This window comes from Medicago truncatula, chromosome 1 (genome assembly GCF_003473485.1).
Source record: "Medicago truncatula cultivar Jemalong A17 chromosome 1, MtrunA17r5.0-ANR, whole genome shotgun sequence".
Taxonomy (NCBI): domain Eukaryota; kingdom Viridiplantae; phylum Streptophyta; class Magnoliopsida; order Fabales; family Fabaceae; genus Medicago; species Medicago truncatula.
In genome coordinates this window covers 10,488,093-10,504,955 of record NC_053042.1, presented here as the reverse complement: position 1 = coordinate 10,504,955, position 16,863 = coordinate 10,488,093, and the positions used below count along the sequence as shown (strand labels likewise).

General features: G+C 34.8%; 3 protein-coding genes across 3 annotated transcripts; all 3 read left to right on the top strand.

Annotated features, from left to right (window-relative positions):
- Window positions 1-4,593: 4,593 nt before the first annotated feature.
- Window positions 4,594-6,138, top strand: LOC25482467 (probable LRR receptor-like serine/threonine-protein kinase At3g47570). Its single transcript, XM_013611031.2, has 2 exons — window positions 4,594-5,593; window positions 5,783-6,138. Exons 1-2 carry the CDS (start codon window positions 4,960-4,962, stop codon window positions 6,136-6,138), a joined length of 990 nt encoding a protein of 329 aa, XP_013466485.2. The 5' UTR covers window positions 4,594-4,959.
- Window positions 6,139-7,740: 1,602 nt separating this feature from the next.
- Window positions 7,741-11,090, top strand: LOC25482466 (receptor kinase-like protein Xa21). Its single transcript, XM_024772692.2, has 2 exons — window positions 7,741-10,479; window positions 10,668-11,090. The coding sequence occupies exons 1-2, from the start codon at window positions 8,025-8,027 to the stop codon at window positions 11,021-11,023; spliced, it is 2,811 nt and encodes a 936-aa protein (XP_024628460.2). The 5' UTR covers window positions 7,741-8,024; the 3' UTR covers window positions 11,024-11,090.
- Window positions 11,091-13,582: 2,492 nt separating this feature from the next.
- LOC25482465 (receptor kinase-like protein Xa21) lies at window positions 13,583-16,259 on the top strand. Its single transcript, XM_024774387.2, has 3 exons — window positions 13,583-13,975; window positions 14,929-15,435; window positions 15,549-16,259. The coding sequence occupies exons 1-3, from the start codon at window positions 13,583-13,585 to the stop codon at window positions 16,257-16,259; spliced, it is 1,611 nt and encodes a 536-aa protein (XP_024630155.2).
- Window positions 16,260-16,863: the final 604 nt, after the last annotated feature.

The following is a 16,863-nucleotide window of genomic DNA, read 5'->3' as shown; positions in this document are numbered from 1 at the left end:
ACACCGCAGCTTCCGCATCAGCTGCTGTGCAATCAGTTTCTACAGCAACGGTGCCACCAATTTCAGTGACAACTAAATCATTTGCAGCAGCCCTTGCGGGTCTAAAAGTGATTGACGACAAACCTCTACCTACTCCATGCCTTAATGGAGATGCTTGGAGTATCAAAATCTGTCAGGAAGAGTACCATAGGGGTGTAGATGAATGCAAGAATGCGTTAAGGGCTCGTTTGACTCTTAACTAGGGAGATAAACCATACTCCGCACGTGACTTAAGCAATAAAATCGAAAAACTTTGGAAAACATCGGCTGGTTGGAAAATGGTGCCTCTCGACAAATGTTACTATGACTTTCATTTTGACTCGACCGATGATCTAAGGAAGATATGGGCAGCATGTTAAGGTTATCACAATGGACCAAAGATTTCAAATATCTGGCTCAAAAACATACTCATGTATCTTTATGGATTCGCTTGGTGGAGTTACCGCAGAAGTATTTGCAGGAGAGAACCTTGAAGGAAATTGCAAGTGCGGTTGGTACTCCGATCGACATAGATGGACCGACACGAAACCGTACCTTTGGTCACTATGCAAGAATTTTAGTCGACATTGATCTTTCTAAGAGAGCTTATGATGAAAATCTTGTTGAGTGAGAGGGATTCACTTTCAAAGTGGAGGTTCATTATGAGAGGAGACCGTTGTTTTGTCACCACTGTTTCTCCATTGAGCACAATGTCTCCACTTGTAGATGGTTACATCCACAACCACCAAAGAACAAGACAGATTGAGGGAAACAAATTATTATTGTCGAGGCATCACCCACTAAAACACCTCGGCAGAACAATGATGCGGGTGCTTCCACTTCGGCCATTGGTAGCACTTGGACGTGGGTTCCGGTCCCGGTTGCTTCAACAGTTACAACCACTCAAAGAATTCCAGTTACTGCTACTACAACTTTGGCTTCGATTCCTCTGGACATTTCGGCTTCTACCTTAGAATTGGAGTCGGTTTATTTGGCTACTACAACAGTGGCTACTTCTCAGACTGACGTCCCTGTGTCTGTACCGCCTTTGTCGTCAAACTCTTTTAGCTTCCCATTACACAATGTGTTTCATAGAATTTCTCCTGAGGAGTTGCCACGTACTATGCCAGTGTTAGAATTTGTTTCCCCTGTTGCGCACGTTGACGTGCATTCTGAGAGAGTGGAACAATTGCATCTGACATCGCGGGAGGTATTGGAGAACCCCGTGGTGGATGATGTCTCTGTTACGCTTTCTGATGATGTGGAACACAATCGTTCGCACCCACGGGAGCTGGTGGAGAGTCCTAAGGGTTCCTACGAGCGTGTACCACATTCATCCCCTATTGAGCACATTGAGATGCATGAGGTGTCTGCAGAATCAGATCAGGTTCAAACATATACTAATGTTGAGCAAGTTGAAGTTCATTATGGGTCATGCCCTTCTTTGGCATCATCGGTTGTTGTAGAGAGGTCTCTTGAAGCTAGCGCTAGCATGTCAATACCAAAAGCTCAAGAGGTTGTCGTTTTACAACAACAACATGTTCACCCCCAGCAAGAACATTCAACACGGCCTAGACCTATGGGACAGAGTTCGTGAATTTGATGCAAGGTCAATTGCTGAAGACTTCACACCGGTCCTTACAAGGAAGTAGAAACAGAAAATTAAATTGCAACAAGTCTTGGCAAAACAACCTCCTAAAACCTGTGCTCGGGGTGATAAACAGCAAACTGCTCAATGAATTTCCTCTATTGGAATGTGAGAGGTTATTGCATGTCATATATACCGAGAAGGTAACTGTTGTGCGGATAAACTAGCTAGCATGGGTCATTCAGTGCAAAGATCGGATTAGCTGTCTTCTCTCCCTAATGAGTTGAATGCTGATTTCTTTAGGGATAAATGTGGTTTACTCAACTACAGATTACATAATCTGTTTTATGGTGTTTTTTTTGTTGCTTTTTTTTTTCTTCATGCTTTCTGTTTTCTCTTTGAAGGGTTTTGGCCTAGTCCCCCTCCTTTGTACTTATTTTCCCCCTTTTTTAATAAAATTTTAGAGTTTGAGGGCATAAGATGGAGGTTTCTCGGGGTGCCAACCTAGTTGGGATGTCGATGTTGCCTCTTGATGCTTGTCCACTCTCCTTGCTTAAAGACTTCATCGATCTATAAGTAACTGTTAAGTTTTTTAAGTTTGAGGCATGTCCTGTAAAACACTATTACATTTCTATAGCTAGATTTAATCTCAAGAACTCTTGATTAAACATATAAATTTTCCATACAATGTATGAAAATTATTTGTCTGTGTGAATATGGATTTTGGATGCTCTCATTTTTGGAATCTATTTTTGTCTGGCATTTTTTCTGGTTGCAATGTGTCGGCAAATATGCTCACACGTTTGGATAGGAAAAATGTAGGCAATTTCATTTTTCACCCTCTGCACTTCTTAGGCGCTCTTCTATATTTCTAAAATACTCTTTTAAATTATATAGTTCAAACATCTTTTTATAGGTTTTCGGATTATATAATTAAATTATGTTAAAATTCAAAATTCAAATTATAATTGATACGAAGTGTTTTGTTCACCATCATATAATTCCAGCATAAAATTATAATTAAATTTTTTGTTCATCATCATCTAATTCACATAAGTTTTTGTCAAAAAAAAAAAAAAAATCTAATTCACATAAGTTTTCAACTATCACATTTGCTTTTTTTTTTTTTTTTTTTTTTTTTAAGGAATACTATCACTTTTACTTATATTTCATTTCGAAGGAGAAAAATTTATTGAGTATAATGATGATGAATTAACCGTTTAAAACACATTTGCACGTGCAATCAATCAAAACATTTAGAATTGCCACGTCAATTAATAATTTTAATTTACGTGTCAAATCTAGATAATTTGATTGATTGCGCGTGAAAAATTATTTTAGATTGTCAATTACCATCATTAAACTCATATTTATTTATATTCCATTTCAAAAAATGTGTGTTTTTTTTGGTAAGGAAAATGTGTTTTATTTTTTATTTTTTTTGCTTTCGCACCGGTTTCCGACTTACCAAAGGTGGACGACTAATCCGGCTCATGCGTAGAGGCATGCGCACTGGCCAAGTGTTGTTCCTCCTAGAAATCGAACCCGGTATTCCCCGAATACGTCATTGGAAGGAGCTCCTTGCCACTGTAGCCCAAACAACTTGGTTAAATGTGTTTTATTTTTATTATAGTTCCTTTAGAAGTTGTAATTAAGACGTTTATTATTTCCCTTTTACCATCAAGTTTTTGCCTGTTATTTCAAAAAGGAGTCAACTCTGTCTGCATCTTCCGTAGTCAATGATGTTGAACTCTCCCTACTCATGGAATGAGCCTCAACGACTTCACTAGTGTCATTGGAGACTTGGAGTCAAATTTTACGACTTCCACTTATCTTATTGGAGACTTGGAGTCAACTATATGATATGATATGATTAAGTGTTAATTACATTTTTATCTCCTTTGCTTGCTTTGAAGGAAAAGCTTAAAAATGGTGTACAAGATTCTCGGCTGATGACGGTCCATTGTATAGTATTTTTAGCATTGATAAGGAGTCATTTTAGAGGCAATTTGACAAGTTTTAAAATGTTTTAGTTGAATTTTGTAAATAAATCTAAAGAAGATCATGGAGCAGTAATTATACATACAAGACCTTGAACCACGTCAAATCACCCAATTTAAAACCGACATTCAAGATTGTTTCTAAATGATGTTTAGTGTCTAATATGAACCGTCTAATTTAAAATTAATGGTTGGGATTTAAAACAGCGTGCTTTTGTAAGAGAAGACAATCTAGATCCATAAAGCACCTATCTATTGCACACTTCTCTTTAGAAAAATGAGGACTTATATGTCGATATTTTTTCTTTGCTTTGCTAGCCAAATTTTGGTGTATTATTTCCTGTCATCATCAGCAACTACTGTTGCTCTAGCTTTGAGTTCACGGACTGATAAGCTTGCTTTGAAAGAAACGCTTACAAATGGTGTACCAGATTCTTTGCCATCATGGAATGAGTCTCTATATTTCTGTGAGTGGCAGGGGATTACATGTGGTAGTCGTCACATGAGAGTCATTTCTTTGCATTTCGAGAATCAAACATTGGGTGGTACTCGGACCATCATTGAGAAATCTAACATTTCTTAGAAAACTCTACCTTTCAAACGTTGACTTGCATGGTGAAATTCCAAAACAAGTTGGTCGTTTGAAGCGGCTGCAAGTTCTTCACTTAACCAACAACAACAAACTTCAAGGAGAGATTCCTATGGAGCTCAGTAATTGCATAAATATCAAAGTAATTAATCTGGGCTTCAATCAACTCATTGGAAGAATTCCAACAAGGTTTGGGTCAATGATGCAACTTATTGAATTGAAACTCAGTGCCAATAATCTAGTTGGTACTATCCCATCTTCCCTAGGTAATGCTTCATCACTTCAATGGCTATCACTTACACAAAATCACTTGGAAGGAAGCATACCTGATTCTTTGGGTAAGTTGTCAAGTTTGAATTTATTGTGTTGAAGAACAACTTTTTCCATGGAGTTATACCTTCATTCTTGGGTTCTTTAAGATCTCTAGAAATATTAGACATGTCTAATAACAGTCTCTCAAGTACAATACCCTATGAACTAGAAAATCTCACACTTTTAAATACTTTGAATCTGTCTTTTAACAATCTCTATGGTGATGTTCCATAGAACGTGTCTTTAGCAATGTTTCGGCAATTTCATTAACCGGAAACAAAAACCTTTGTGGAGGAATACCTCAATTGAAATTTCCTCCATGTTCTAAGGTACTTGCCAAGAAACACAAAAGATCACTCAAAAAGAAACTTATCCTTATCAGTGTAATTGGCGTGGTTTTGATCTCTTTCATAGTTTTTATAATTTTCTATTTTCTTTCAAGAAAGACCAAAATGTTACCTTCTTCACCATCTTCGCAAAAAGGGAATTTGATGATTACTTATAGAGAGCTACATGAAGCAACCAATGGGTTTTCTTCATCCAATTTGGTTGGAACAGGAAGTTTTGGTTCTGTTTACAAAGGATCTCTTCTTAACTTTGAAAAACCCATTGTTGTAAAGGTATTGAATCTTAAAACATGTGGAGGAGCAAAGAGTTTCAAAGCAGAACGCGAAGCTCTAGGAAAGATGAAACACCGAAACCTTGTCAAGATCCTAACTTGTTGTTCAAGCGTTGATTATAAGGGTGAAGAGTTCAAGGCTATTGTTTTTGAGTTCATGCCTAAGGGGAGTCTAGAAAAGCTTCTGCACGATAAAGAAGGGTCTGGAATTCATAATCTCAGCCTCAGACAAAGGGTTGACATTGCTCTTGATGTAGCTCATGCACTTAATTATCTTCACAATGGTACAGAGCAAGCCATAGTTCACTGTGATATTAAGCCGAGCAACGTTCTTCTGGACGATGACATTGTAGCTCACTTGGGAGACTTTGGCTTAGCTAGGCTCATTCTTGGAACCAGAGACCATTCAAGTAAAGATCAAGTTAATTCTTCCACAATCAAGGGAAGTATAGGATATGTTCCTCCTGGTAAAGTTCTTTCTATCACTTATTTGTTACTGTCGTTTAGACTTTAGAATGTCTTGCCTATCTTTAACAAAATTTTAGTAATTTTCTCATTCTAATAATAATGATTTGCTTATAAACAGTATGCGTCAGTATTTGATATATACTCCAACCCTTAATTATTTTGCTAATGAATTGTTGTTATTTGAATAGAATATGGAGCAGGTGTTCCAGTATCTCCCCAGGGAGATGTTTACAGCTTTGGGATTCTCTTGTTAGAGATGCTCACTGGAAAGAGACCAACAGATAACATGTTTAGCCAGAATCTTAGCCTTCACAAATTCTGTAAGATGAAAATTCCTGTAGAAATTCTTGAGATAGTGGATTCACATTTGCTTATGCCATTTCCTAAAGATCAGACACTAATGACGGAAAAAAACATTAAGGAGTGTCTAGTGATGTTTGCTGAAATAGGAGTTGCATGTTCCGAAGAATTCGCTACTCATCGAGTGCTCACAAAAGATGTTATAGTGAAGTTATTTTTACAAAATATGATAATGGGAAGATAATATAAAGTTATTAGGGGTTTAATACATATACATCAAATGACCAATCCAAATTCTGCATAGTTTGGAAGTCTACTAATGCAGAACTTTGCAATCAATTTTTTAACATAAACATGAAATAAATTGATGAAAGAAATGGACATTTGAATCAATTTCTTCACTAAAAGAGAAAATAAATTGGTGAAAGAAATGATAAAATAGATGTTTCGGTACACAAATTTTTGATATAATTGTTGTACTGTACCAACATATGTGCATTCATGTTTACATATATATATCTTTAAGTCCTTTACAAAGTAAGAAAAAACTATTTTACTTCTCAAAAGAAAATAAGCTAATGACATCAGTTATTCATCATGTTTATAGACAAAAGTATATGTGATTTTGATCATTTAATTGAGAAACAGGAAAGGAGAAATGAAAGTGGATGAAAATTGAATTTTCTGATCTAGAAATTTTAAAAAAATTTGGAGATCAATTGTCACCAAATATTTTTGTTGTAAAAACCTAAATGTATCTGGCATTTGTCTTAAAAATTGGTCAATCATATGACATGTTAGGCAGGAAAAAAAAAGTAACACAACAACTATTGTGATTCATTTATTTTTGTTAGAGACTAAAAGTTGCGTTTTTTGTTTCAAAAAAAAATTTGCCCATTTTATTTATGGGAAATGCTAACTAGTGCTCCGGGACACTAATTAAGGAATCATTAAAAAAAATGTTTTTTTTGAAAATTGTGTATTTATTTTTTGAAATTTGAATAGAGAGATTTTATCAAATTAGAGAGATTTTCATTGTCTTTTCAATTATCTCCGTGAATGGAAGAAGAAATTGTTTGCATAACTAGTAATTGGTTATCTCATAGCTATTGCAACTGTTTTAACAGTTAGTTATAACTGCTAAGTATAGTTAGGTTGTTAATCATGGTTAGCTAGAGAGTTGAGTTGCTCTAGTAAACAACTCATTGTAATCTTAGATTTTATGAATTAATTTTCTCTTCCAATTCAGTTAGTATTGGTTCATAGTAGTTTTTTGTGCTAATTCTCTCATACAGAATCAAATTCACCCTTTTACGGTAGTTAAGTAACATTCATGTAGATTTCCAACTTTAACCGGTCTCTAAAATACACAAAATTAAAAATATAGAAAATAAATTGGTATTTTTTTTTTTAAGAAATAAAAAAAGAGAGGTGTTATTTGAACAACCATGTGTGTTACCACTTTTGTGACAACCATAAATATATAAAGAAAAGTAGACATTAACAAGAAACCAAATTAATAGAAAGAGAAAGTAAAAACATTATATTAGTATGAGAGATAAAATTTTGTCGCAAAAATTGTCATACATTGGTCCTACAAATATCAGAACAAATATACTTTTTGGTTCGTGGTCCGTGGAAAAGTAGCTATATTTCATTTTTCTCCTTTACTTTCCACAGTGTCGTTTTGCTCTCAGCCTTCCTGGAATGATCGATGATAGCTTGACTTGCGTGGAAACCCTCTTATCTATAGTCTGACATAATTGCCAATTGGGCTAAATGTGACCATTAATCACTTATCTATTGTACATACTTTTTTTAATATACAATCATATCATATATTAAAGCAGTATATGCACTCAAACTATTATTTGGTTACCCATATTAAATATTCTTAATAGCAAAATGAGAATTTTTATGACATTACTTCTCTGCTTTGCTATCCAAATGTTCGTGTTTTATTACATGCCATCAGCGACTGTTGCTCATGCTTTGAGTACAGAGACTGATAAGCATGCTTTGCTTGCTTTGAAGGAAAAGCTTACAAATGGTGTACCAGATTCTTTGCCATCATAGAATGAGTCTCTACATTTCTGTGATTGGCAAGGGATTAGATGTGGTCGTCGTCACATGAGAGTCTCTTCCTTGCATTTGGAAAATCAAACATTGGGTGGTACTCTTGGACCATCCTTGGGAAATCTAACATTTCTCAGAATACTTAAACTTAAAAAAGTTGACTTGTATGGTAAAATTCCAAAACAAATTGGTCGTTTGAAGCGATTGCAAGTTCTTGTGTTAAGATTTAACCATCTTCAAGGAGAGATTCCCATAGAGCTCACTAATTGCACAAATATTGAGGTAATTGATTTTGCATTGAATCAACTGATCACAGGAAGAATTCCCACATGGTTTGGATCAATGATGCAACTTACTACATTGATTCTCAAGTCAAATAATCTAGTTGGTACCATTCCATCTACCTTGGGAAATGTTTCATCACTACAAACACTAGATTTTACAGAAAATCACTTGGAAGGAAGCATACCTTATTCTTTGGGTAGGTTGTCAGGCTTGACATTGTTGGGTCTAAGTGTAAATAATTGTTCAGGTGAAATCCCTCGTTCTCTTTATAACCTATCAAATATTCAAATTTTTGATCTTGCTTCAAACATGTTATTTGGTAGTCTTCAAACAAACCTTCATCTTGCTTTTCCCAATCTTGAAGAATTATATGTAGGAGGAAACCAAATCAGCGGAACATTTCCATCTTCGGTATCCAACCTCACTGAATTGAAAAGGTTGGATATATCATATAATACTTTTAATGCGCCAATTCCTCTTACTTTGGGTCGATTAAATAAACTTGAGTTGTTTAATATCGGAGCAAATAATTTTGGGAGTGGAGGAGCTCACGATTTGGATTTTCTTTCATCGTTGACCAACTGTACCCAATTGTCAAATATCTTTGTTTTTGGCAATAATTTTGGTGGTGTGTTGCCGAGTTTTATAGGAAACTTTTCCACTAATCTTCGTTTCCTTCATATGGAGAATAATCAAATATATGGAGTGATACCTGAAACAATTGGGCAACTAATTGGTTTAAATTTCTTACAAATTGCAGACAATTTATTTGAGGGAACAATTCCTGATTCAATTGGAAAGCTTAAGAATCTAGGAATATTGGGCTTGGAGAGTAACGAATTCTCCGGTAATATTCCTATAGTCATTGGCAATCTTACTGTGTTGTCTGAACTAGATCTATATGGTAATAAATTGGAAGGAAGCATTCCGATTACCATAAGAAATTGCACCAAATTGCAGTTATTAAACTTTGCTACAAACAAATTAAGTGGTGATATTCCCGATCAAACATTTGGCTATTTAGATGGTTTAATATTTCTTGAATTAGCCAATAATTCCTTGTCCGGTCCCATTCCTTCAGAGTTTGGTAATTTGAAGCAACTTTCACATTTGTATCTAGGCTTGAATAAGTTGTCTGGTGAAATTCCTAAGGAACTAGCTTCTTGCTTAACATTGACAGAACTTTGGTTGGGGGAAAACTTCTTTCATGGAGCTATACCTTTGTTCTTGGGCTCCTCTTTAAGGTCCCTTGAAATATTAGATCTTGCTGAAAATAATTTTTCAAGCATAATCCCCTCTGAACTAGAAAATCTAACATTTTTGAATACTTTGGACTTGTCTTTTAACAATCTCTATGGTGAGGTTCCCACAAGAGGTGTCTTTAGCAAAGTCTCAGCAATTTCACTAACTGGAAACAAGAACCTTTGTGGAGGAATACCTCAATTGAAACTTCCTCCATGTCTTAAGGTACCTGCCAAGAAACACAAGAGATCTCTAAAAAAGAAACTTATCCTCATCAGTGTAATTGGTGGGTTTGTGATCTCTGTCATAGCTTTTATAATTGTTCATTTTCTCACAAGAAAGTCCAAAAGCTTACCATCTTCACCATCTTTGCGAAACGGGAAATTGAGGGTTACTTATGGAGAGCTACATGAATCAACCAATGGTTTTTCTTCTTCCAATTTGGTAGGAACAGGAAGCTTTGGCTCTGTTTACAAAGGATCTCTTCCAAGCTTTGAAAGACCTATTGTTGTAAAGGTGTTGAATCTTGAAACACGTGGAGCAGCAAAGAGTTTCATGGCGGAATGCAATGCTTTAGGAAAGATGAAGCACCGTAATCTTGTCAAAATCCTAACTTGTTGTTCAAGTGTTGATTATAATGGTGAAGATTTCAAGGCTATTGTTTTTGAGTTCATGCCTAAGGGGAGTCTGGAAAAGATTCTGCACGATAACGAAGGGTCTGGAATTCATAATCTCAGCCTGGCACAAAGGTTAGACATCGCTCTTGATCTAGCTCATGCACTTGATTATCTTCACAATGATACAGAGCAAGCCGTAGTTCACTGTGATGTTAAGTCAAGCAACGTTCTTCTTGACGATGACGTTGTAGCCCACTTGGGAGACTTTGGCTTAGCTAGGCTCATTCTTGGAGCCACAGAGCATTCAAGTAAAGATCAAGTCATTTCCTCTACTATTAAAGGAACTATAGGATATATTCCTACTGGTAAAGCTCTTAACTTATATCCATTTTTGGTTAGTACCCTTAAGAAATTTAGCAATGCTAATTTATTGTTATTTATATCAGATATGACCCTCAATGTTTTCTGATCAATGTGTTAAAATTTGATATATTATTGTATACTCCTATGTTATATTTTTCCTAAATTGTTGTTATTGTTGTTGTTCGAGAAGAGTACGGAACAGGTGTTCCAGTATCACCACAGGGAGATATCTATAGCTTTGGGATTCTTCTGTTAGAGATGCTCACTGGAAAGAGACCAACAAATAACATGTTTTCTGAGAGTCAAAGTCTACATGAATTCTGCAAAATGAAAATTCCAGAAGGAATCCTCGAGATAGTAGATTCACAATTACTTTTGCCATTTGCCGAAGTTGAGACGGGGATTGTGGAAAATAAGATTAAGAAGTGTTTGGTGATGTTTGGTGCAATCGGAGTTGCATGTTCTGAAGAAGTTCCTTCTCATCGAATGTTGATAAAAGATGTTATAGATAAGTTCCTTGAAATAAAACAGAAATTACCTTGCTAGGAGCTATTACTACTGTGATAAAAGATGTTCTGAAGTGTTTTGTTGTTGTTGTTGTTGTTGCATTATTTAATGTATTGGTATAATAATTTGTATTTGTAGTATTTTTTGGTACAATAGTAAGTTGTATTAATTGCAAGTAATTTTGGTTTTAGTTTCTAAAGTTAATTTAATGTCTTGCACGTTTGTTATGAGATAGTAGAACTTTTACTATAACATATTAGATACTTGGACCATCCATTCTCTCATTTATTTTGCACACTGTCGTTTTGCTCTCTTCCTTCCTGGAATGATCCTTCATATATAGCTTGTCTTCTCTCATTGGTGTCTCTATTGTCATGTGACTATGATTGTGTGGAATATAGCTTGTCTTCTCTCATTGGTGTCCACACAGAAACAATTATAGTATGTTAAATTTTTCTTCTAAAAAAAATAGTATCCTAAATATTTCCTCCCATTATTTTAACACGTTATCGGTGCAAACTAAACTTCACCAGAGACAACCAGCTAATTAGACTCAAATAGTTAATGAGCTCCTATGATAAATTATTTGTGAGAACCCTAGTTTTGACTAGATGTGTGTGTGTGTATATATATATATATATTATACTCACTTTTTAGTCATGTAAAATTTTCCGTAAGCATTTTTTGTACCTAAAATTTCTAAGCGAAAATGTTTGAGGGACTAAAAAGTGCAATTTTTTTGTACGGACTAAAAATAAAATTATGGATATTTAGTTATAGCTTATCTTGATTTAAAACTAAACTTAGACAACATATACAAAAAAATAAACCTTTTTTTTTTTTGAAGGAATATACAAAAAAATAAACTTAAATTAATTAATCAATTACCACTGAACTTTCATATGATAAAAAAGGAATTTGAAGTTAATCATAGTTTCACATATCAATCAATACCTTAGATCGATAGTGTAGATCATAGAAAATGTGGAGAAGTAACGATGAAGTACTGAAGAACATAGAGAATGCGACTAAGTGGAAAAACCGGTTGCAAATCATAGAACCAACGAGTTAGCATTTATGATATATGATCAAGTCAGTAATTAGCGATTCATGATTATGAGGAAGCAATAGTGCAAACTTGTGAGATTTTGAGTGTCCGTGATGTAGAATGAGTTGCGATTATGAGGAATGAGTTATGTTTGGATGAGTTGTGATTCTCGGGAGCAATTGGATGAGATGCGATTTTGCAATGAAGAATGAGTGTGAGGGAATTTGTGACAGTAATGAAATATGAGTTGTGATTGCGATGAATAACTTTGCAATGAATAATTAAGAATTAGTATTAGGGATTTCAGGATGAAGAATGAGGAGCGAATAAATGATTTCGAGGTGAAGAAAGATTTTGGAAAAAGAATTAAGATTTAAGGAGGATTAGGGATTCTTAAAGTGTTAGCAATTAAGGGCTTATATGGGAAATAAGTGATTTGTTAAAAAGTGATTTGTTAAAAAACAATGCAAGTAATAAGTGATGAATTAGTTTTTGAATCTAAAAAGAGTTAGTGACACTATTAAAATGTCACATGTGGGGACTCAAAATTCCCCAAAGGATGAAAATCGTTTTATGGAGAGCGGCGAGGGGGTGTCTATCACCACGTTCTTGGTTTCATCAAAGACGGGTAAATTGCACGTATAAGTGTGAATTTATGAGAATGATTGTCATACTCTTTTTGGATGCAACAAGGCATAAGAGGTATAGGATGTTACAAACCTTTGGATGACAATGAACGACTTCATTGAAAATGCAGATTGATTTTAAACTATGTTTTTTAACCTTTTAGAGAAGCTACATCAGGACAAAGTAATTGAAACTGTGATGGTTCTCTGGTGTATTTGGAAGCGATGAAACAAGAAAGTGTGGCTGGACAAAAAGGTGAGTCCAGCTATAGCGCTCCATTTATCGCATGAAAACTTGCATCAATGGCAGTAAGAGATGGAATTGGTGAGCTAGAACAGCAATCAAACACTTCACAAAGATAACAGCAGTACCAACATGTAGACGTAGCAAAAACAAGTGCAGTAGCCGCGAAAATGAAATTTTCATAGCTAATTTTCTATTTAGGTTTTAGTGTCTATAGAAATTAATATTGTTAAATTCTTTCATTATTTATAAAATCTTCCTTTCGTTCAAATGAAATGTTTCTTTCATATTATAATTAGAGGTCTAGATTCGATTAAAGTTTAAGAATGCAACATTGTTAAATCTCTTTAAGGAGTATTTTTACCATCTATTTGCAGTTCTACCTAACTAAATAGATTAGTTTTTGCACACGCATGATACTCAATTTATACCCAACAAAATAAAGTCTAATGTATTTCTTATTTATTCGAAAGCCTACTAGACATCAAGATTAACAGGAAAGAAAACAAACAAATATTTGCCAGAACAATTCTTTTGTAGACACAGATTTAGAAAATAGAGAAACCAGCATATGCACTAGAAGTATCTTTTGGTTACCCATGTTACATATTCTAAATAGAAAAATGAGAATTTTTATGACGTTACTTCTCTGCTTTTCCAGCCAAATGTTCATGCATTACATGCCATCAGCTACTGTTACTCTTGCTTTGAGTTCAGCGATTGATGAGCATGCTTTGCTTGCTTTGAAGGAAAAGCTTACAAATGGTGTACAAGATTCTTTGCCATCATGGAATGAGTCTCTACATTTCTGTGAATGGCAGGGAGTTGAATGCGGTCGTCGACACATGAGAGTTTCTGTCTTGCATTTGGAAAATCAAAACTTGGGTGGTACTCTTGGACCATCCTTGGGAAATCTAACATTTCTTCGAATGCTCAACCTTTCAAATGTCAACTTGCATGGTGAAATTCCAAAACAAGTTGGTCGTTTGAAGCGATTGCAAGTTCTTGACTTAAGATTTAACCATCTTCTTGGAGAGATTCCCATAGAGCTCGCTAACTGCACAAATATCAAGGTAATTTGTTTAGCTTTCAATCAACTCATTGGAAGAATTCCTGCATGCTTTGGGTAAATGATGCAACTTACTGAGTTGTTTCTTAGTTACAATAATCTAGTTGGTACTATTCCATCTTCCCTAGGAAATCTTTCATCACTCAAAATGCTTTCATTTCAACAAAATCACTTGGAAGAAAGCATACCTTATTCTTTGGGTAGGTTGTCAGGTTTGACATGGCTGTCTCTAAGTTTAAATAATTTGTCAGGTGAAATCCCTCATTCTCTCTACAACCTATCAAATATTCAACTTTTTGATACCGGAGAAAACAAGTTATTTGGTAGTATTCCATCAAATATAAATCTCGCCTTTCCCCATCTTGAAAAACACGCGATAGGAAATAACCAAATAAGCAGAGCATTTCCGTCTTCATTATCCAACCTCACTGAGTTGCAATTGTTTGATATACCATATAATAATTTCAATGGGTCAATACCTCTTACTTTGGGTCAATTAAATAAACTTGAATGGTTTAATATTGGAGGAAATAATTTTGCGAGTGGAGGAGCTCATGATTTGGACATTCTTTCATCGTTAACCAACTGTACCCAATTGTCAATTATCTATCTTTTTGACAGTAATTTTGGTAGTGTGTCGCCGAGTCTTATAGGAAACTTTTCCATTCATCTTCGTTTGCTTCATATGGAATATAATCAAATATATGGAGTGATACCAGAAAGAATTGGACAACTGATTGGTTTAACTGTCTTAAATATTGCTAACAATTCCCTTGATGGAACAATTCCATATTCAATTGGAAATCTTAAGAATCTAGGAGAATTGTACTTGGAGTATAACAAATTCTCAGGTAACATTCCTATAGTACTTGGCAATCTAACTTTGTTGTCGGAACTAAGTCTATCTCGTAATAAATAAGAATTCCATTTACAATAAGAAATTGCACCCAATTGCAGATATTAAGCTTTTCTAGTAACAAATTGAGTGGTGATATTCCCAATCAAACATTTGGCTATCTAGATGGTTTAATATATATTGACTTAGCCAATAATTCCTTGACCGGTCCCATTCCTTCAGAGTTTGGTAACTTGAAGCATCTTTCAGCGTTGTATCTAAACTTGAATAAATTGTCAGGTGAAATTCCTAAATATTTAGCCTCTTGCCTAGATTTGACAGAACTATGGCTGGGTATAAACTTCTTCTACGGAGCTATACCTTTGTTCTTGGGCTCGTCATTAAGGTCCCTCGAAGTCTTAGACCTTTCTGTCAATAATTTCTCAAGCATAATCCCCATTGAACTAGAAAACCTAACATTTTTGAATAATTTGAACTTGTCTTTTAACAATCTCTATGGTGAGGTTCCCACAAGAGGTGTCTTTGGCAATGTCTCAGCAATTTCACTAACTGGAAACAAGAACCTTTGTGGAGGAATACCTCGATTGGAACTTCCTCCATTCCTTAAGGTACCCGCAAAGAAACACAAGAGATCTCTAAAAAAGAAACTTATCCTCATCAGTGTAATCGGCGGGGTTGTGATTTCTGTCATAGCTTTTATAATTGTTCATTTTCTCACGAGAAATCCAAAAAGGTTACCTCTTCTTCACCATTTTTGATAAATGGGAGCTTGAGGGTTACTTATGGATTTTCTTCATCCAATTTGGTAGGTAGAGGAGGATTTGGTTCTGTTTACAAAGGATCTCTTCTCTACTTTGAAAGACCTATTGTTGTAAAGGTGTTGAATCTTGAAACACCTGGAGCAGTAAAGAGTTTCGTGGTGGAATGCAAAGCTCTGGGAAACATGAAGCACCGGAATCTTGTTAAGATCCTAACTTGTTGTTCAAGTGTTGATTATAAAGGTGAAGATTTCAAGGCTATTGTTTTTGAGTTCATGCCTAATGGGAGTTTGGAAAACCTTTTGCATGGTAATAAAGAACACGAGTCTAGAAATCTGAATCTCAATTTCACACAAAGGTTAGACATTGTTCTCAACGTAGCTCATGCATTGGATTATCTTCACATTGATGCAGAGCAAGTGGTGGTTCATAGTGGCGTTAAACCAAGCAATGTTCTTCTCGATGATGACAATGTAGCTCACTTAGGAGACTTTGGCTTAGCTAGGCTAATTCGTGGAGCTACAGAACATTCAAGTAAAGATCAAGTTATTTCCTCTACAATTAAGGGAACTATAGGATATGTTCCTCCCGGTAAAGTTCTTTTTATCACTTATTTATTTCTGTCCTTCAAAATGTTTTATATACTTATGCCTTACCTTTACATATCTTACTAATTCAAAGTAATTTCTCTCTATCATTCCACATTTTTATTAACCTTCTCATTATATCAAAAAAATGCTTTGACCATAATCATCATGCTCATGCATCAGTAGTATTTGATAGGATCCGACTCCGCTAGAAGGTAATGTAGTTTCACTAGAGAAAATGGTTGTCTATTATCGTATTGATTTCGAACGATAGCTTAATAAAAACACTTTTTATACAAACTAACATTTTCTATCCAAAAAAAAGTAGTCTTTTGTTTGAGGAAATAAATTATAAAAATTAAATAAGAGTTTATTTAGAGTTTTTTTTTAAAGGAGAGCTTATAGCGTTGAACCATTATCCTCTCATATATATATATATATATATATATATATATATATATATATATTAAAAAAAAGGTTTTTTTAGGCAATTGTTAGTGGGGTGGGAGAAATGTTAGTTTGAGTGGATTGAACCTGAAACCTCTCTAAATCTCTTTCAAGGTTTCCTCCTAACAACGAATAACGAGGCATATATGAAAAAACTTACGTCTACTTAAACACTTTAAAAACATTGGGAAATGATATTTGTACAACTATATCTTTAGACAACTTTTGATGCAATTCTCTCTCT